Raw genomic sequence first — 21,441 nt, 5'->3', positions numbered from 1 at the left:
ACAAGTAAATGCAGGTATGGGCTCTTTTAGTCAGGCATGGACAGCAGAATGCCAAAGCACACTGCCCTTCAGAGGCTAGTTAAAGGCTTTAAACACAGATTTGATTGAAACTCACTATGAAAGCTGGTTGCAGTTAAAGCTTTAAGTACATATCCAGTCTCCTGTGCTGGCCTTTGAGGGGTCTACACAGGGGAAGCCTTCGCACGACTAATGGCAGGACAGCTAATGATCACAATGTAGGGATCACAGTGTAGAAAAGGCAGATGAGTTAGGGAGGGGGCCTAGGCTTGCCATCTCTCTGAACCATTTAACCCAGATCAATTAGGTCCTCCTCAATGTGCCCCTCCGCCTCCCGTTTCATCCTCAGCCAGTCGGCACGTAGCTGCTGTACCTCCCTGCCATAGAACTCGTGGAGTCTACCAAAATCCTCCAGAGGATCGGAGCCCACCAGTGGCCACTCCCCAAAGGGTGGTGCGGGTCCATTCATTGGTGTCACATGGGCATTTCTCTTTGGCCAAAGCTTTGGAGACCTTTTACTGGCTGTTATGATTTGCATGTGAGGACTGTGAACTGCATTACTAGCACTAAAGCCTCTCCCATCTGGACTTCCTGTGGCTGCCCCCTGCATGAAGTAAGGGGGACCTGAATTATAGGAAGACATGGACTGGCTGAGTGCTTTCTCAGATGACACAGCCACTGTGGAGGGCCGGTGGGAATCAGCTTTCTCTTGTTTGACTTCTGCTTGAAGACAACAGGTTTGAACAGAGAGAGGAGGGTGTTAAAATATTAAGTCAACACACACAATCTGACTATCTTATGACACAGAAAAACAATATCCTATCATTTGCTTTCTTTACACTTAACGCACACAAACGCTAATCATCACCTTTGTAAATTCTGCCGAGTTCCTTCAGTAGCAGAGATAAGTAGACATGACTAGCAGAGAGCAGAGCGTTGACCCAGCTCTCCTGATTCTGAAGGTCACCTGCGGCGAGCTGGTAGGTGCGCAGGCCAGGACCAGTGAACTGGAGGGAGAAGCAGAACTGCTTGTCTAGATCACCTATCTGCACCACACAGCCCTCCAGAATGATTACACCCAAGAGGTTTCGATCCGCTGGACGTTCCTGATAGAACAGCAGGTTCCCCTTCAGCACAAACCAGCGGCGCAGAAAAACAGTGCTCTTCTCTCTCTGTAAGTACAGGGGACAAGTATCTGTACGTTACAGTGTCTCTCTGTGAGTAGAGGGGATTAGTGTCTGCACGTTACAGTGTCTCTCTCTGTGAGTAGAGGGGACGAGTGTCTGTACGTTACAGTGTCTCTCTCTGTAAGTAGAGGGGACAAGTGTCTGTGCGTTACAGTGTTTCTCTCTGTAAGTAGAGGGGACAAGTGTCTGTACGTTACAGTGTCTCTCTCTTTAAGTGTCTATATATGTTACAGTGTCTCTCTCTGTGAGTAGAGGGGATGAGTGTCTGTATATTACAGCGTCTCCTCTCTCTCTCTTTAAGTAGATGTTTGACTGTGGGCTCAGAACTGGCCCTTGATTTGACTCATTAATTAAACCTGTGACAGTGGCGGCTGATGGTCTTTGAAATAGGGGAAGCACAGTTTAGGCCTTCGTCATAAAATTAGTCAGTTATTACATTTGTTGTTATTTATATGTGAATTCTGCGCTCCTTTCTTTTTCTAGGAAATGGTCTATTACCCTGTCATTCCTGTCAGATTCTTTTCTGGAGACTTGACTAGTTTCCTCTCAATGGCCAACAGTACATTTTCTGAGTCAAAGCACTTCCAGTCAGCCAGTTCACTTTGTCATACCAGGAGAGGTGAAATGATCGGTCTTTGCTCCCTGATTTTTGAACTAAATTAAAGTTGGGCGTTGATCTGCCCTGCCTAATTCTGAGTCTCTTCGTAAGAAAGACTATCAAAGAACTTCGCCAAAATCTGGTCGACAACATTAGCAACATCTACAGTTTTGAACCTGCTAGCTAGCTAGATGTCAATACAATATTACATATTTAATTGAACTTTCGTGACGTTTTAGATGAAGCTCGGCTTCCCATGCATATTAACTCTTTCAGTTATAATTACTTACATTTTCTTTTTAGACATTTGTGATTACTGAAAATAAATCCAATAGTTCCTTATTTTGTCTGGGAGACATAGACTGATTGCGTCGTTATAAGAGAGAGAACAATAATGAGACATAGAGGACTGGGCTGACCCAGAAAACAACCCTCAGTGTGTCCTGGAACAGTGTTAATTTTGTCGACGAAAACTGTGACGAAAAATGTTCGTCAACAAACTTTTTCCACGACAAAAACGAGATGATAACTAAATAGAAATGCACCTTTGAAAATAAAAACTGTGACTAAATATATTACCATTTCATTGACGAATACTAACTGTAAGAGCCAGATTTTGTTAAAATGATTTTTGTTCATAGTGTTTTTGCTTTTGAATGGTGCCATTTTTGTTGTGCTGCCCTGTGCATGTGGAGGTGACTGTCAATTGTGGATGTAACAGCCCAATTTTCCTTGCTCCCAGATTTTCCCCGGAATTACGAAATCTGGAAGTCCATTCTGCAATATGCAAAAACAGTTTATGATACTACCCAATTTCCATGGTGTTTTACGACATTACATCATATTTCTGCATCCCCTGCCCTATTTACAATATTTTATTAGGTCATATTTCATAACTATGATATTGTTTATGCTATGCTAATATGCTAAGCCTATGGACAATAAACTATGCTAAACTATGCTATGCTAATATGCTAAGCCTTCAGAGAATCTTTGGGGGAAAAAACAGTACTTCAATAACATTATCAGTATATGCTAACACTCAGAGGCGTTGTTAGGATCTTGAAACATTGGGGGCTTAGCCCCAGGGCCGGCCCAAGCATTTATGGGGCCCTAAGCAGAATTTGATTTGGGGGCCACTCACCGCCTTGGCGCTGCCAATACTATTGACTATTGTCAATGCTTGACCAGTCGCATGCCCACTGTAAATCTAACACACCCATTATCAATTTTATTAGTTGTAGCTGTGTCACTTACATTATACCAGTGTCTGCCTGGCATGTTTTTACCCTTCTACAGTTTTTAATTTTAAAAAGTAGTTAACTTGCAAGAGTAGTCTGGTGTTAATTTGCACTTTAATATTCAAAGTTATACTTTAAGAGTCATTTTAAGAGACTGATAGTGTTCAGTATAAGTTTGCTGTTTTGTTGAATTTAATCATTTGTTAAACGTTAATGTAAATGTTTGGCATCATATTGACTTATATTGCATGTTACATGAACGTATATGTACCCAGAATGGTAGAAAAAACACTCACTCTCTCGGCTCTGGCTGGTGCAAATAGACCACTGCAGACCATCATTTGAGCACTCTTTTAAACTTCTGAGCTAGGTGACAGGCTTACTATTTTCATGAATTTCACCCCAGAACGAAACGTTTTTGGGCAAAATTCGTGAGGTGTTTCGCTGTGTGGACGCCTAGCATAAAAGTAAAAAGCAAGCAGATGCGTTCTGTCCGACATTATTTTTTCCCCACGGAATTTACCCAGACTTTCGCTACGTAGCGTTCGGTTCCCAAACCTGTGGAAATGCGGGCCGGTTCTCAAAAGGCACCAAGGCAGCACTGGCTCCGCACCGGCACGGGCACCAGCAGCGTCCTAGTGGAAAAGCGCTAACAGAGAACCCAAAACGTACATGCGTTTCTGATTAACGATATCATATTATTTTCGATTGTTAATGTATGATCGGAATGACAGATGAATTGATCCGGGGCTATTTTTTATTATTTTTATTGTTGTAAAAAAAAAAAAAAAGAGAGAGAGAGAGAGAGAGATCCGGGGCTATTCATAAAACATTCGGGGCTGTAGCCCCGGACGCCCAGGTCTAACGACGCCACAGCTAACACTCCATCTCTCAATGAAAACAATAGGTGTTCTTTGTGCCTTAAAATATTTACGCATGGGCAGTAGAGATCTGGCACTGCTGGAACACGTCATATGGGCTGTGTCCGAAATGGCATACTACATACTGCTCGCATACTAATTATGACGTAAAAGTAGTATGTAGTATGCAGTACGTGAAAAATAAAAATTTTGCAGTACACGACAGTTACCCGGATGATGTACTACATTGGCGAAAATTTCTAGTATACATCCCGAGCTCACTTCGCCGACTACTGCATCCCATGAAGCAACGCGGTGATTTCCAACTGTCAAAAAATTTTAAAAACATGGCGGACAGCGACCGAACCAGCTTCAACTACAACTGCAGCTGCAGTTCCGAATATAAATGTATCAGCTGCATATTTTGGTGTAATAAATCTTCATACGCTTTCTTATAGGGCTACTTTTGATACATATTTGTGGTTGTCGTGTGTTGTTCGATTTTAACAGAACAGATAGCCCGACCGATAGCAAACGTGTAGTACACTACACGAAAGTTGTCATAATTGTGTACCATACTGTATACTAGTGTGTGGAGTAGTGCGCAGTATGCAGTGTATACTAGGCTAGTATGTAGTATGTAGTACGGTAGTATGCCATTTCGGACACAGCCCGCGCACGCTTCGGATAGTACACATGCGTATTGCAGTCTGGTCTTCCGGACTTTTGTACTTCTGGCAAAATCGGACAGCTCTCAAAATCAACTGCGCATGTGTATTGCAGATCGGACTTTCGGGTTTCATAATTCCGGGGAAAATCTGGGAGCAAGGAAAATCGGGCAGTTACAGTGGAGTCGGGCTTGGTGGCATGCTGATTGATTCATGGTGGGTCCTCTGGTGCGTATGTGCGGGGATTGGACTGGTAGGAAAGTAGAGATGCTGCTGCAGAGTGGATGTTTTTTGGACACGTGCGCCCTGGAAGGCAAACAGCCTTTTGAACGCCATCCGTGAATTTATTATGATCCTGAGATGTAAATATGATCACATATGCAAGAACTTTAAAGGAAGAGTGATGTAACTGTTGAACACGATTCTGTTTGTTTAATGAACCTGAAAATACACGACGCCGACATTCAATCGGACGTGGTCGTGAGTAGCATGCATCAGAGCTCTGGTGAATGATAAAAATTATAAGTGGATACGGATGCGAGTCAAAATTTACCCTTTAGCGTGCCCACGTGAAAGAAGTGGCTTATTATAACAAACACAGAACCGAAATTTTGCCACTATCCTAACGAAACGATAATGTCAGGGACAGACGAATGGACAAGCAATTATGGCGTCCTTCCTCTGGAAATCGAACGTTAAACATTTTAATTAACCGTAACTTGGCAACCAGCCTTGCTAGATGTACGATTATTATCGAATTTGTAAGATAATTTTGCCCTCTGTATGATGTACGATCAATAATGCCAAAAGGCCCATAATATACGATAATTTGATCATTTGTGACACTTAGCATTAGTAGTTGTAATCAGTCGAGGGCTAGGCTCTCTCATTCTATTTAATTTCCCGACACGACCAGGATAGTAAAATATGGATCCTATCTCTGTGTTTACGCATCTCTTCTCACACTCTTTCCGACAATTATTCTTGTTGTGATGAACTCACGAGCACCAATGTCGTTAACTGAACCATTAATCAAATCTTCTTCACAGATGAGAAGTTTGGGGTATTTTATACTTACTGCAGTAACTTACGGTCCAGTACTATATTTACCCAGTGCAATGCAGTTATCGTTATAATATTACAAGTTAAATGAGCTCGTCAAATGAGCGCCCGATCATATGAAGAGATATCCACGTGAAAACAACAAAAAAAACAAAAAAAAAGAGAGAGAGAGAGAGAGAGTGCTGAAGGTGAGGACAGGAGTGAGGCAAAGTTTGTCTTTAAACAATGTGGCTTGTAGGCGGTGTCAAAAAGGCATTCTTCTCAGTAAATAAGTGTTTTCTGAAATTACACATTTACACGTATTTGTTCTCTTGGCTATGACTCGCGTACGATAATTTCCTTCAAAATATGATAATTTTAAGCCTCTGGTACGATACTTTAACATTTCCCATCTGGCAACGGTGTTGGCAACTCATATCATGCCTACTCTCTGAAGAAGAAAAAGAACGGATTTGTGACACATTTTAGCTATAATACAACTGAAAGCAAAACGCACTGCCAACAATGTGGGTGCAAAATCGATGGGAAAAATACCTCAAACCTCAAGAAGCATTTGAAGACCAAGAAACATATGATAAAGTTAGATTTTTATCAGAATCAACTTAAAGGCTTGACAGAAGCAGACAGTTATGTGTTCTTGTTCACTTGACATGATTACGTTAATTTTGCACACCGATAGCAAGCCTAAGAGTATCTGTGTGCTTGATGAAATCACTGTTATGATTTGTTACGTCCTGAGACGTATTTGTTGTTTCGGTTTTGCTCTCTCTCTCTCTCTCTCTCTCTCTCTCTCTCTCTCTCTCTCTGTCTCTCTGCCTCCTCATCCTCCCCATTTCTTTTCCAGATCATGGCGGTTTCCCATTGGTTGGACGATCGGCGAGGGACGACTGCTGTGCAAGGCTGGGCTCATCCTCCTGAAAAACCTCTGCCGCCACGCGAAAAACTTGTTGAAATCTATTGCATAGAAGATGTGGAGTCGTGTGTCCACATCGAGCGTGTATTGTACATGGTTGTAAATAGTCGTGTTATGTTAAAAAATACTTTTTTGTTAGATGCTAGTCAGCACTGGTAGGGGGTGGGTGCCGTTTTATTTTGCTCATGTTTTCTCCTGATTATGTTGGTTAGGGAGGCAGGGAAGTTTATTTGTATTTCTTTTTTTAATGTTATTTTGGGTAGGTAAGGTGGTTCCCTCTCCTCTTGGTTAGCGGTGTTTTGTTTATTATTTTGGCCTTGCCCACCCCTGAAGTCTTTTTGCGTTTCATTAATACTAATAATAAAGCTGACTAAAAATTCCAAATGTTGGTGTTGGTCTTGCGATATTGCTGGCGGCAAGTTATGGAGGGAGTTCCACACAGTTATGTTCACCCCACCCTAGATGGGGACATAACAGATTTAATTTAAAAAAACAAGCCAATTGATGAAAATGTGACATGCATTTCACTAAAATTTGACTAAAACTTGTCTAGTGTTTGTTGACTAAAACTAGACTAAAACTAATAATGATCAAATGACTAAAATATGACAAAAAACTGTCTGGACCCGCTAGCACGGTCTCTGATAAAACATAAAAGTTTAAAAATATCTAATAAATGAAAACTGCTTTAATAGAGTAAAATATTATGTGATTGTCCAACCATGGAAAGACTTTAAAACATTGTAAAATACTTACATTTTATTTAGTGAGTCAATTTAGGCCTACCATAACCATAAGTGTTCACCAAGCATATAACAAGTGAATGGATTTTTGTTGCTTTTGCAGTCTTTCCCTCGGGATCAGAAAGTATCTATCTATCTAAATGTCTGTTTGCCTCTGTGAAGGGACAGCAGTCTTGGACCATACTGTTCCCTCTGAGAAGAAACTGACAGATCTCAGCAACAGAGGCAATATTTCAGTTTAATTCAGGTTCTCACTGAAAGAGCACATTGACACAAGAGACAGCCCTGTCCTGTCCTTTGGAAACTGCTTTCCTTGCTCTCCTTCATGATACAGGAGAAGCAGTCCATGCTTTAATTGGTTCTTGTTCTCTAGATGCTTTCACTGTTCCCAAACTCTTCTAAAACTAGAACATTTGCACACATTAGCCTTGTTCTCTTCTCTCTACACTGATCTCCCGTTAAATTCCAAAACAAACTGTATTTATATTTAATATAAATGACTGCCCTGAGCACCATGCTCTCATGAAAGATAAGTGACCTTCTGGCTGGACACGCCCAACAATTTACCCAAATGTTTGTTAGCCTAAGTCCAGAAAGCATCTCTTTGACCCCACCTCACAATGTATGTACAAGTGCTGACATTATTTCTTCAGTCTTTTATTACTGTTTTTATTATTATTATTATTATTATTATTATTTTATCAAGAGTGCCGATAGTTCCTCAGACATTTTAGTTCTTTAACTGAATCACATTAAAGCATCCTGAAATTTTTTGCTGTTGTTGTTCTTACCTTTTTGTAGAGGTATCCCTCCTTATCAACAGGTGAAGTGCAGGACAGATAGTGCATTAGAATTTTTTCATGGATCTTCATCACACTTTCCTTTGGAGAAGACACAGTCTGAGGCCAGAACAACAGACACTCTGACACAGAAACTACTGGTAGAACAAGTTTTGGTTTCAATGGAAAACAAGAAAGAATGGCAGAGAGAAACAGTGTCAGAGAGAGAGAGAAAGAAAATTCCACTATGCTATGAAAATTAAAATTATTTAAGTGTTTTTCAACAGTTTAATCAGTTTTTAATAAACCAGCTTCACCAACTATTCTTAATGAGGTTCCGTATAGCCATAGCTATTCTCATGGAGGTGCAGGGCAGACGCTCGTTTTTGAAAGATCAACAGAACAATGCGAGTGTTCAAGCATAAAGTGAGATGAATTATCTAAGAAACAATGTAAATAATATAAGCAACATATTATTTGCTTATACTTACTTGCGACCGTGTATCAAGATCGTCCTATTGTCATTTTTCTTTGAATGACTGAAATCGTCGACGAATGTAATCTAAGTCGACAGCCTATCACCGTACTGTGGCCAAGTCTACTTAGACCGTCGTAAAGGAGCTTCGCGCCACCACTGCGCGTCCTCTGTCCAGTCTTATGGGACAAGTGCTGAAATATATATAACACGACCCACTTCCTGGTAATGAGAGCCGACCGACTGTTCTCACTAGTCGCATCGGTCTCGCCTATTACAGTCGGCGAAAAAGACATACGCACATCCGTATAGGAAAGAGTAATGAATGTAGTGATCCGTGGTCAGGTCTGGTAGTCAGGTGTTATAGCAACTTTGATTTGGACAGAATTTTCATCCAGGTCCGTGCGCGCACACGTGAGATCGTGAAGCATTACAGTAAACTGTCAAGTTACAGCGCAAATTCTTGTCACTCGGTATTTGCACGCGTCAACAATTATACAAGGTCTGTTTAGCACATATAATAAGCAAGTCTCGCCTCTAACGAAAATTAAATTTACGGAATTAAATTTACAAATTTATAAAAGAGCGTAGTCATGAAAAAAATGAATGTAGGACCTGGACCTAGCACCAGGTGAGCTGCGCTGGTGTGTAACTGCATGTTATCCCAGAGGACACTATAATATAATAGCTAAGAAAATGGTGAAATCTTGACAGAAAAGGGGGAAATGGAAAATGCAGCTACGACAAATTACTCACAATTAATAATTCCACAAGAGAGTCTGGTAGGTTTTGGTAATAACTGAAATCAAATCATGAATCATTGTTTCGATGAAATCAAACCATGATATATTAATATGAGTATACTTTATACTAAAGTCAGGGGGTGCCGTCCTGTCTTGATTTGATTGTTGTGGCCTGTAAAGCCCTTTGAGACTGTAAACAGTGATATTGGGCTCTAAATAAACTTGAAACTTTACAATTGTAAAGTTGAGCATTGTGTAACGAATAGTTTGGGTACCCCATAACAGCAGAGAACTCATTTTCTCTTACTATCATGGTGGCTCTTTGCACTGTATTCAGTCGGAACCCTGCTGTAATGTAGAGGGAAAGCTTAAAGTAAAGCTACACAGAAAAGCCTACTTGTCCCTGGTGACTACCGGCAGTGAGTGGAAACGTGGCTAATTATGCTCATCACAGCGCTCAGAGAGACATAACTGGCCTCACCGCTTCAGGGCCCAATTCTCACAATTTCTGGAGGAGCATACAGGAAAGGTTTCTTACTTTCACACAGTGGAGATACATACCAAATATGGATTAAATACCTCAAGGTTATGCATTAAGTATTGAGTAAGGAAAGAGTTTCAGTCTCTTCCCTATTGCCAAACTTCCTTTAGACAACATGCTGCAAGACAAACCAGTTTTGGGGAAAAAATTAACCAACAGAAAATCAATTTTTGCAAACTCTGTGGTAAAAATACCACAGAACTTCTATACCTATTTCACAGCTAACTTAGCAAACCTAAATTTACAAAGGACTTTTCACCAAAAATGAGAATTAACCGAGCGCATTCCGCGCCTTCTGTATCGTGCTGCAGACCTAGGACTGATATAGGCAGTTCCTTCATTAGCTCTAGTCTTTTCCATCCCTGTAACATGCATGCTGTTAAGTATTGTTACATGCATACTATTAAGAATTGTGTCATATGAAGGTCATGTACCGTGAGAAACAGACTACTCTAGAATGACTCACATGACTGGGGAGGGGTGGTATCTTCAATACAGACTTCTCAACACGGTACTGTCTAGTTTAGATAAGGCTTGGAAGCTGCTTACAAAGTGTGTGCCAGCCAATGGTCTCTTGGTGTAGTCTCTGGCACCACAGCCAGGCCACACTTTAAGAGAAGACTAGTGGAGATGACACTCGGAGGATATGACTGTGGATTCTGTGCTGGTTGTGTTTTAGCTCACTCATCCTCTAATCGCTGGAGTCTCTCACCATCACCAGGTCAAAGAAAAAGTTCACAGAAATGACACAGAAATAACTAATTCATGGGAATTTGCCATGTTTCTCTGACTCAGGTTACACATGTGAACAGTTATTCCAATCTTGGGTGGAATTGAAAGGATTATATGAGGACACAGTTGGGCTATTTCAGGTCTTGTCTTCAATAAACAGATTAGACTTACACATTTGTGAAATTCTTATTCTCTTAAACACCAACACATGTAGTCCATGAAACAACACCAGGATATTCAAAACTGTATCTGTTCCCCTCCATAGTTATCTTCTTCCTTCACAGGCCATCTTCAGTTAACTGCTCTTCTTCCTCCACTCCACTCTCCACTCATCCCAGTCTAACAGGGCCCAGTCAGTCTTCCACTTTGCCTCTTCCACGCCTATGGACCATGGAGGAAATTCAGATCACAGGGAAAAAAAACAGTCATACATGTGAATGAGAATAACTCATATTTGGTACCATTCATATGAGTTGACCCAGCAGTGAACAGAGCCATTTAGGCGTGTAAAAGACAACGACTGCCCCCAACAGCAGGTGCTGCAGCACTGGCCGAATCTTTCCACTTCAAGCCCCTTATGATGTTAGAGCACTCATAAACGAGGCTAGAGACTGGCCAATGAAAATTGAAGTATGGTCTCGGGTCAATTACATTTGAGAATTAGGGAGACTTAGTTTGTTTATCTGTAAAGGCAGTCATAATCATTAATCATTAACCATTAATCAATAATCTTAACAAAAATAACTCCAGGTTCCTTTTTGATACAGTATCTAAACTAACCCAGAATCACTCCCCTCAATCTAGCCCTTTTACTGCACATGGTTTCGTGGAATTTTTCTCACAAAAGATAGACTTAATTCGTGATAATATTCAAATCGGTCCTTGGCACTCTTCTATTCTCTATTTACATGCTCCCTTTGGGTGACATCATTTGTAGTTACAACATTAACTTCCATTGTTATGCTGACGATTCTCAGATTTTCTGACCTATCCAGCACAATGACCGCTCTGATCTGGCTAACCTTGAGGCATGTCTCTGTGCTATTAAGGGTTGTATGTCTTCAAATTTTCTGATGCTTAACTCAAGCAAGACTGAAATGCTGGTTCGCATAAGGGGGGACAATATTTACCCTATATTTTAACAACTGCATCATCTCTCAAAACTCTACAGCTAAAAATCTTGGTGTGATTTTTGACTCGTCTCTTGCTAGTCACTCGTATCAAAAACACAACCAAAACTGCCTTCTATCACCTCTATAATATCGCTAAAATTAGGCTGATGCAGAAACCGTTGTTCATGCATTTGTCAAGTCTCACCTCGATTACTGCAATGTTCTGTACTCTGGTCTGCCTGCCTCTAGTACCAAAAATCTTCAGCTGGTCCATAATGCTGCTGCCAGAATTCTTACCAGAACAAGGAACTTTGATCACATTACACCTGTCCTGGCTTCCCTTCACTGGCTCCCAGTTCATGCAAGGGCAGATTTTAAGGTCCTCTCATTGACATATAAAGTTCTACATGAGCTTGCGCCTACCTGTCCAATTTAACTACACACTATAATCCCCCTCGCACCCTGCACTCTCAAGATTCTGGATTATTAGTCGTTCCAAGAGTTAAAAAAGAAGTCCGCTGGCAACTGAGCTTTTTACTACCGCTCTCTCTTCCTCTGGAATGGTTTACCTACAGAAATTAGGGAGGCAAACTCTCTCAATACCTTTAAAACCAGACTGGAGACTTACCTATTTTCTTGAACTTATGGATAATATAATTTTGATTTAACTTAAGGACACGTAAAGCCCTTTGAGACTATAAATAGTGACACTGGGCTCTAAATAAACTTATTATTACTTGTCTTATTGTAAGTTCATTAAGAGCTGCATTGCTTTATATACTTTCAAATCTATAAGTAGTTTGTTTTAATGATTTTCTTCTGAAGTGACAGATGTTTCGCTTAAGTGGCTGATTTCTGAATGTGTCATCTTACGGAATATGAGGAGGTGAAAATGAAAAAGCAATCTCATAAAAAATACACTGATATTTAATAAAGCTACTGACAAATTAAATTAATAAAAAGATTTTATAAAACGATTCATTAAACTGCTCTATGGGCATTTTACTGACTCATGGTAGAACATTTTAACATGGAAATCAAAAGAAGACAAAACTTAACTCTGGTAAGTGCAGAAACTACAGAACTATGAATTCTAAAAATTTTCATTTGCAGCTCTCTTCATTAATAATAATAATAATAATAATAATACTTTATTTGTATAGCACTTTTCATACAATGAATGTAGCTCAAAGTGCTTTTAAATATCAGTAGAAAGAAAACAAAAATGATAATAATAAGAAGAAATAAAATAAATAAAATGGTGGAAAATAGACCACACAATAAAAAAAGCAAGGATAAACCACACAACTCAAGGGACATAAAACAGGAGAGAAAATTAATTAATAAAACAGTTTAGAGTAAAATAATTAAAAGAATAGATTAAATGAAATTAAAAAAAGGAATTTAAAAAATGAGGAATGGATAAAATGAATAAAAACCATTAAAACAAAAAAAAGAAAAACAAAAGAGAAAATTGCTAACAGTACACTAGACTAAAAAGGTATGTTTTTAGTTGCCGTTTAAAACTGTCCACTGAGCCTGCCTCTCTAATACTTCTTGGTAGGGTGTTCCACAGTTTAGGTGCATAGTGGATAAAAGCAGCTTCCCCAATTTTATTTTTGGGGACTTTTGGAATGTTTAAAAGACCTACCATAGAGGACCTAAGGGCTCGTGAAGGAACATAAAACGACAGAGAATCGGTAATGTAAGAGGGTGCTAAACCATTAAGAGCTTTGTATACAAGTAGAAGGACTTTAAAATCAATTCTAAAAGATACAGGGAGCCAATGCAGTGCAGCTAAAACAGGAGTAATATGCTCTCTCTTCTTTGTTTTTGTTAAAAGTCTAGCAGCAGAGTTCTGAATTAGCTGCAGATTCTCAACTGACTTCTTTGGAAGACCAATAAAAAGAGCATTACAGTAGTCCAGTCTACTTGAAATAAAAGCATGAATGAGCTTCTCAGCATCCTGTTTAGTTAGAAATGGGCGTACTCTGGCAATATTTCTCAGGTGGAAGAAGGCTGCTTTGGTTACCTTGCTTATGTGGGGTTTAAAACTTAAATCTGAGTCTAAAATTACACCCAGACTTGTGACTTCCAGTTTGTTTTGATGGCCTAGATGTCTTAGTCTAGTAGAAAGTGCGTCTCTTCTGGGTTTGGAGCCAACTAATAGTATTTCAATCTTGTTTTCATTTAACTTAAAAAAATTATTACTCATCCATTGAGTGATTGCTGACAGGCAAGTGGCCAAGGAGTATAATGAATTTAATGTCATTTGGCTCAATGTATAGTTGTGTATCATCAGCATAGCTATGGAAGTTAACATTGTGTTCTCTAATGATCTTACCTAGTGGTAACATATATAATGAAAAAAGAAGGGGACCAAGACAGCTTCCTTGTGCAACACCAGAAGATATGTTATGTTTCTTTGGTAAACAATCTCCAAGACTAACATAAAATTGTCTCCCTGTAATGTATGTTCGGAACCAGTTAAGAGCACATTCAGAGAGACCAACCCAGTTTTGTAGACGATTGATTAAAATGCTGTGGTCAATCGTGTCAAATGCAGCACTCAAATCTAAGAGAATAAGCACTGAGACTTTGTTTACGGCAACACCGATTCTAAGATCATTGACTATTTTTGTTAGAGCAGTCTCTGTACTGTGATTGGATCTAAAAGCTGACTGGAACTTGAGCTGATTAAAAAATTACTTTTTCAAGTATTTTGCTCATGAAGGGTAGGTTGGAAATAGGCCTGTAATTATTTAGTGCACTGTAGTCTAGGTTTGGTTTCTTCAATAACGGTTTCACAACAGCAGTTTTAAATGCATTGGGGAATATACCAGTCTCAAGAGATGTGTTAATTATTTTTAGAACAGTTGTGGAGACACTATTAAAGACATTTCTTAAGAATTTAGTGGGCACAGGGTCGAGACAGCAAGTTGACGGTTTACAGTGTCTTACAATCTTACAGAGTTCTGCTTCAGTGATGCTACTAAAGTTCCTCATACTTGCCAGCTTATTACATGGTAGATCATGAGGGTTACTGGAGTTCCTGACAATACAAGCTCTTATAGTTTTTATTTTGTTGTTAAAGAATTGTGCAAATTCTTCACATTTTGATGAAGAGGCTAAGCTAAGAATGTCGGAAGCTGGAGAGGGATTTACCAATTTATCGATAGTTCTGAACAGTACCCTAGGGTTGCCGTGATTCTCTGCAACGATCTTTGAAAAGTGAGTTTTTCTCTCAGTACGGATGGCATTGTTATATGTGGAAATGCAGTCCTTCAGAATGCTATGATGGATCTCTAATTTCGTTTTTCTCCATGCCCGTTCTGCTGTTCTACACGGTCTTTTAAGCTCACGGACAGTGTTATTTATCCATGGTGATATTTTGTTACGTGATCTCTTTTTCATTTTACCTGGTGCAACGCCGTCCAATGCGTTTCTTAAGTTGCTATTTATTGCATCAACCATTTCATTTAATGAACAGTGTGCATTACATAGATCAAAAGAGCTTGCAAATTCAGAAAAATTTCGTTCTGTGGTGGCATCTAAGCACCGCTTTAGAATTATGAATTCTTTTTTGTTATGCGACATATTTAACAGAGTGTCAAAGAGTACACAGTAATGATCAGAGAGAGCAACGTCAGACACTAAAACATTACTGATGCTTATTCCATGTGATATTACCAAGTCAAGAATATTTCCCTGTCGATGTGTAGCTTCGGTAACATGTGTTAGTCCTAGGCTATCTAAGAGACTCATAAATTCCACAGCTTTCGAGTCAGAACTGTTATTAATGTGAATATTCATATCTCCAATGAGGATTAGTTGGTTATAACTAGTAAGAGCGATGGACATAAGCTCAAAGAATTCGGGAAGAAATACTGAGGAATGCTTAGGTGGTCTGTATAATGTTATAATAATCATATTTGATTCAGGTTTGAGAACAACGGCCAGATATTCAAAAGATGAAAATTTCCCTAAATCAATTTCAGTGCTTTAAGATCATACAGACGATTAAAATCTAGTCATAGGAACAATTTTTACCCTTCTCTGTTTGGTGTTTTAACTGAAAAGACAACATTTCAAAACCTTGAATGTGATCGAAGTGTGTGTGTGCACCTACCTTTAAGGAATGTGGGGAAAATCTGGTCCATTAGTTTGTAACTTTCAGACACTAGTTCCCATGGGTCTTATAGAGGATAGGGGACAGAGACAGACAAAGGAATAAAGTGACTGATCCATTTAAATTCTGTCCCGGTGATCAGTCAGTAAATACCTGACGATAATCATGACTACAGAAGTAAACACAGAACTACTACAGTTATCATCAACACTACAGACTTACCATCTGTGTTTGACAGTCTTTTGAGTGTGCCCTCTGGTGGCAGGATATGGTGTAACACAAAGCTGATTCCAAAAGCCTGACAAGCTGCTTCCAACTCATCATGAACTGTAGCACTGAGTCCCAAACACACATACACAGTGCCTGTGGAAGGTTTTAAAAAAAAAAAATCATACTTTTCCATAGTAACGTGCCGTCAAGATGGTTGTCGTTCTCTGGGCTGTTCCTCAACTTTAATTTTTTGTTAGTTTATCCGCACTTTTTGAGCAGCAACTCTACATTTTCGAACGCAATGATCATCTACAACAGACAGACTTAGATTGATATCATTTCTGCAATGGATGTGCATTTTATAATTCAACTGACTCAGCGACTACCGTTTGTTTAGATTTAAATTGTTTAGTCTACCTGCTACTAATAGCATAGTATTCTAATGATTCTTACTTTTCACGATACTTAAGTGTGGCGTTGTTGCTTAAAAAAAGTGCAATAGGATAAGATTAAATCAACCTTGTTATTCTCTCTAACTAATCTGTTCTCCTCTGTCTGTGATAACAAATCATAATTAATGCATCTATGCACTACATTTTTTATTTGCTTTGTTAAGTTCTGATACCCCACTAATGCCCCCCCCCCAATCTTCTGTGTGTGTGTGTGTCTCATATGCTTGAGTATGAATGCCTTGCGTGAGTGTGACTGTCTTCCTCCCAGGTGTGCCCCGCTCCCCTCCGTCCTCTTCATTCCTCCCTGTCAGCTTCATCCCCATCGCCATCCCCCTCGTCCTGCTTTTGATGTCTTTATTTTTTGTGCTAGTGTGTTTTTTTTTGCATTATGATTGTATTACTTAAAACTTCCCACTGGGTCGGCACCTATTGCACACCTGTCTGGCCAGGATGGGGTATCCTCTCTCTGTGGTCCCTCTCAAGATTTCTTCCATTTTTTCCCTGTTACATCTGGGTTTTGGGGGAGTTTTTCTAGCCCGCTATGAGGATTATGTCAGGGGGTGCCGTCCTGTTTTGTTTACTGTAGGCATGTAAACCCCTTTGAGACTTTAAATAGTGACATTGGGCTCTAAATAAACTTGAAACTCAGCATCACATAAAATATGATTCTAAACCACACTGATTTCACAAAGTGGACAGATGATTCTACACCCATGAAACACCCAGCTCCATATTAGATATATGGCCCCTCGCTAGCTAGGCTGCAGTTGAAGGGTGATTAGTAGACACGGTGTAGTGCATTAGGTTTGCATACCATTTCTCACTCCAATAAGGTAAGGCTTGGTGTTGTCCTTCTCAGCGAGCTGTAATTCCTGAGGTCTAATAAAAGAATGCCATTCAATGCATATTTTCAACTGACAAGAGCTGCTGATTGTTTTTGAATGACTCCCTATTATGTGAAAACATAAGCACAGTTATGTACCTTTTAATTAGCTCCTGAAGACTCACCCCTAGTCTGACTGATGTTCTTTTTCCAAACTCTAAAAGGAAAAACAAGAATCAAGGTGAACTATGAGGCTGAGAGCGGAATGTCAGCAAAGGCCTGATCTCTCACTGTATCTGTTTTCACTGAATTCTCCTTTATAGATGGACATAAACAGCCACAGTCAATTTGGTGTGAATGTTTCATACCCAGGAACACAGGCTCTCTCCTATTAGCTTCTGCTGGGCTAAGCACATGCCCATCAAGCAAGTATTGGTGCAGGACTATTGAGAGGCGGGCCTTATTAAAGGTCTCCATGACAACTGATCGAACCGCTTTATAGTTGGCTGTCAAATGAAGAGCGGTGAAAAGGAAGAAGAGCATGAATGTCAACCTGAAGATGGAATAAAATGGAGATTGATATTGTGTTTAGAAGGGAAAAAAACAACAGATTGGGGATGGAGTAAGACAGCTGTGACTGCTTTAGAGACTCACACAGGGTTATCTGTGACCAGTGGAATCAGCACTAAACTGACCAGCAGCCCAGCTAAGTTCACCAGGGTCTCCTGAGTTTCAAGCAAATAAAGCAAGATCAAAAACACATATCATCAGAACACAGAGAGCTGAGACCTCAGAAAGTCTCAGAATAGAAAGCTTTGCTACAGCACATGCTCTCCTAACAGCTATTGGCATGGCTACATTACACTGATGTTTGGTTGACTATCACCATGGCTACATTACACTGATGTGTGGTTGACTATCGCCATGGCTACATTTCACTGATGTGTGGTTGACTATCAGCATGGCTACATTACACTGATGTGTAGTTGACTATTAGCATGGCAGCATTTTAGACTGAAGTGTATTTGGATATTAGCACGACTATGTTAAGACTCAGACTGTACAGAGCTGATCTTGAGTAGGAGTGTGAGCACAACCTGACTGCCATCTTTGGCAGAAATGTCCGCCATGTTGTTTCTGCGAGCTTGGTGCACCGTTAATGCTGCTCGTGTGGCTCCACCTGCAACCCCTACGACAGACTGAACAAACAGGAGAGAAAAAGAGAAAGAGAGAGAGAGGTATTGTGTAGCTGTTCTTACTTCAGGTGTTGCTCCACTTAATTCTCAAATTAGAAACTGTGCTTTTACCTTGAAAATTCCTGCGATGCATACAATGAGAGTGAAGAATGGAGGAAAATGAGGGGCCATAATCTCCATAAACATGGCAATGTCATTGAGAACATCAGCCACAAGCCTGACAGTGAAAAAAATCCCATAGTGCAGTGAGTCAGGACAAAAATGAATACAAAGAGCGAGCGACCCCCACCCCTTCCCCCCCACCCTGTCTCAGTGTGTGGTCAAACACGGTACCTCCACTTCTTGGCCTCAGAGTCTAACTTGGACCTGAAACACAATGAGCAGAGCGAGCACATTACAACAGAACTGTACATATCTCGTCACATTACAACAGAACTGTACATCTCACTACATGATAATTTACTGAATGAATTAAACAGTTTCAGTCTAACCCTTTGAGCCAGGCAAAGAGGATCCGACCCAACATCCCCGTGCCATCTACACAACAGATACAACGTCAGAAAAAGAAAAACAATAAACAAAAGTTTGAGAATAATATTGCCATCAGATATTACTACACCCATAAGTAAACATACACACCTCTCAGTAACCAGGTAACAGTTGCTGCAGCAACTGTTGCTTCCTGGTTACCAACACCAACACCCCTCAAAGAGGCCTGTGTGGCCAGAGTACCAGACAGAGAACTGGAGAATGCCTGAGTAAAAGAGAGGGAGGGAGATCGGTGCAGGACAAAAAAAGTGTGACTACGGTATTGGTAATGATACGTGGTAATGGCAGTTACATTAGTCATTTACCATACAGTACACATCTCATCACACACACACACACACACACACACACACACACACACGTGTGTATAATTATCATTGCTATTATTATTACTATTATTATCTTGTAATCAAAACTCAGAACCACTGAAGTCCTATAACTCATATTGCAGTTCTTACTGTAGGCCTACCTGCACCGTGTCGCATAACTGATACTGCAGTTCTTACTGTGGGCCCTACCTGTACCGTGTCCCATAATTGATACGGCAGGTAATCTTCACTGACACTCTCTGGGTAGCCCTGCGGCAGGAAGACACTCTAAAAGAAAAACATTTACTTCCACAGTGAATAAATGGAACGGTATAAACGTGTTCACATTTAACAGAAGTAGTGTGAGTCAGAGTGTTTTAATGTACTACTATACGTTCAAATGCTGATGACGTACTTTGAACACGCAGTGAAGGGAGTTCCCCGTCGCTCTGCTTCCATGCCCTTCTCTCTGTCTTTTCATTATACCATTCTTTACCCGATATCCCCATCCCTCCTGCGAGCCGTACCGCTCTGTTGCAATCACGCTCTCACTGCCCTCCATCTGGCGTCACCTGACCAGTTATTTTATGTGCAATTGTGAGAAAGCGAGAGGACCTGGGGGCTGAACTGCTCGTCTATTCTTGTAACTTTATAGGTTTACAAAAGTGCCAAAACACATTATAACAGTGATTGTTTTCGTCAAGATCTTTTGAATTACAGGCTGTGTTCCTCCATTTATTCATGTAGTCATCTGCATTAAAATAAAGACTGCAGCCTACAGCTGAAACCCAAAATGATACGGAGTTTGAGGTTTGTCTACATTTCCTACTCACCGTGTTTATCGTTTCCTGTAGTGTTTCATTGCCGCGACCACGTCCGCAGCTGTTTCTTCTTCTCTTACTTAAACCAACCTGCCAATCCCGTTCGTAAGAGTATTACTGCCACCTACCGCATTTATCACTTGTTTAGCATTTGAAACCGGCGCTCCACTGCACACATCGGCAGTTGCGAGGTTATGGGAATTAAATAGGAGGCCACACCGGAGCGAAGATCAGCTTGGGGTTATGCAACAAGCCTGATCGAAAACAATCACATCATGAATTCATTATGGAAAGTTTTGCATTGAGGTTTTTGTTTTGTTGCTATGACAGTTTTAATGTGACAGTAACTGTGATTTGCAGAAGTCTGGAAGTAGTGAAGGTGTTTGGAGCAGCTGAGAACTTCCTGTGGGTTTTGAATCCTTTTGACAAGAAGTTCTGACCCAAAAAGGGAAATGAGGGGTCTCTGGTAAATCTGATTTACCAATGTTGATTTCAGAGTGGGCTAGAGGGATACTTACTACGAGTAGGTGATTTGTTGTTTTTTAACAGGGGGGATGGCCAATGGTCACTGATGCTACTCTAAGGAGTATATAGGGGGATGACCGGTTAACAAGGGGGATGCATTTTGGTCATTTTGTTAACAAGGGTGATGGCATCCCCCCTCATCCTCTTACAAATCACCTACTGCTTACTACTGTTGGGGAAAACCTAATCTCCTGGATTAGGTTGCCTTTACTAGTTTTGTCCATACCATTATATTAAACACCCCGGGTTCAACAGATGTCACCTGTTCACGTTTGAGTGGTGTCTTTATCCCCCCCTTCATTCCCCAGCCCAGACGAATCAGACCACTCTGAGCAGAACCCATCTAACACACCAACCAGATGAGCTGCCTTCCATCTGACTCCACCCATTCAAGAGCCCAACACATGGCTAAAAGAACACCAGTGAACACTGGTAACACACCATTCAGTTAAATACCACTACATATGATCAGGGAGTGAACACAAAAGGTCCAGAAGGAAATCTGCAGCAGTTTCTGTGTAATGTAAAATGAAGTTTCTAAATCTGGGCAAGTTAATTCTGTTGTCTAAAAGGAAACATCCAGGCAGTGTGTGCTGTTGCCATGTGTAGGTTTCTCTTTATTTGAACTATCACTCATTGCATTTCGTCACAGCGAAAATTACCGAGATATGGAGTGGAAAGTTTACTTCCATATATGGAGACTGAAGTAAGGCAGAAGTTATGAGCTGGACACACCTCTGACATTTAACGCCAAGA

At 40.4% G+C, this 21,441-nt stretch overlaps 2 protein-coding genes across 2 annotated transcripts; both read right to left on the bottom strand.

The window, feature by feature from the left end:
• Positions 1-307: 307 nt before the first annotated feature.
• Positions 308-8,162, bottom strand: pheta2 (PH domain containing endocytic trafficking adaptor 2). The gene is made up of 3 exons (XM_030783314.1): positions 8,082-8,162; positions 887-1,190; positions 308-738 (listed from the first exon to the last, which is right to left on the bottom strand). The coding sequence occupies exons 1-3, from the start codon at positions 8,160-8,162 to the stop codon at positions 308-310; spliced, it is 816 nt and encodes a 271-aa protein (XP_030639174.1).
• Positions 8,163-10,590: 2,428 nt separating this feature from the next.
• Positions 10,591-20,232, bottom strand: rusf1 (RUS family member 1). The gene is made up of 15 exons (XM_030782130.1): positions 20,173-20,232; positions 19,755-19,911; positions 19,550-19,627; positions 19,122-19,236; positions 18,974-19,019; positions 18,816-18,848; positions 18,594-18,699; positions 18,384-18,485; positions 17,941-18,011; positions 17,655-17,839; positions 17,446-17,503; positions 17,278-17,342; positions 16,024-16,164; positions 15,802-15,867; positions 10,591-10,941 (listed from the first exon to the last, which is right to left on the bottom strand). Exons 2-15 carry the CDS (start codon positions 19,899-19,901, stop codon positions 10,856-10,858), a joined length of 1,299 nt encoding a protein of 432 aa, XP_030637990.1. The 5' UTR covers positions 19,902-19,911; positions 20,173-20,232; the 3' UTR covers positions 10,591-10,855.
• Between the last annotated feature and the right edge of the window lie 1,209 nt (positions 20,233-21,441).

This window comes from Chanos chanos, chromosome 8 (genome assembly GCF_902362185.1).
Source record: "Chanos chanos chromosome 8, fChaCha1.1, whole genome shotgun sequence".
NCBI lineage: Eukaryota > Metazoa > Chordata > Actinopteri > Gonorynchiformes > Chanidae > Chanos > Chanos chanos.
Note: the sequence above shows the minus strand (reverse complement) of the source record. Positions and strands in the feature narration are given on the sequence as shown.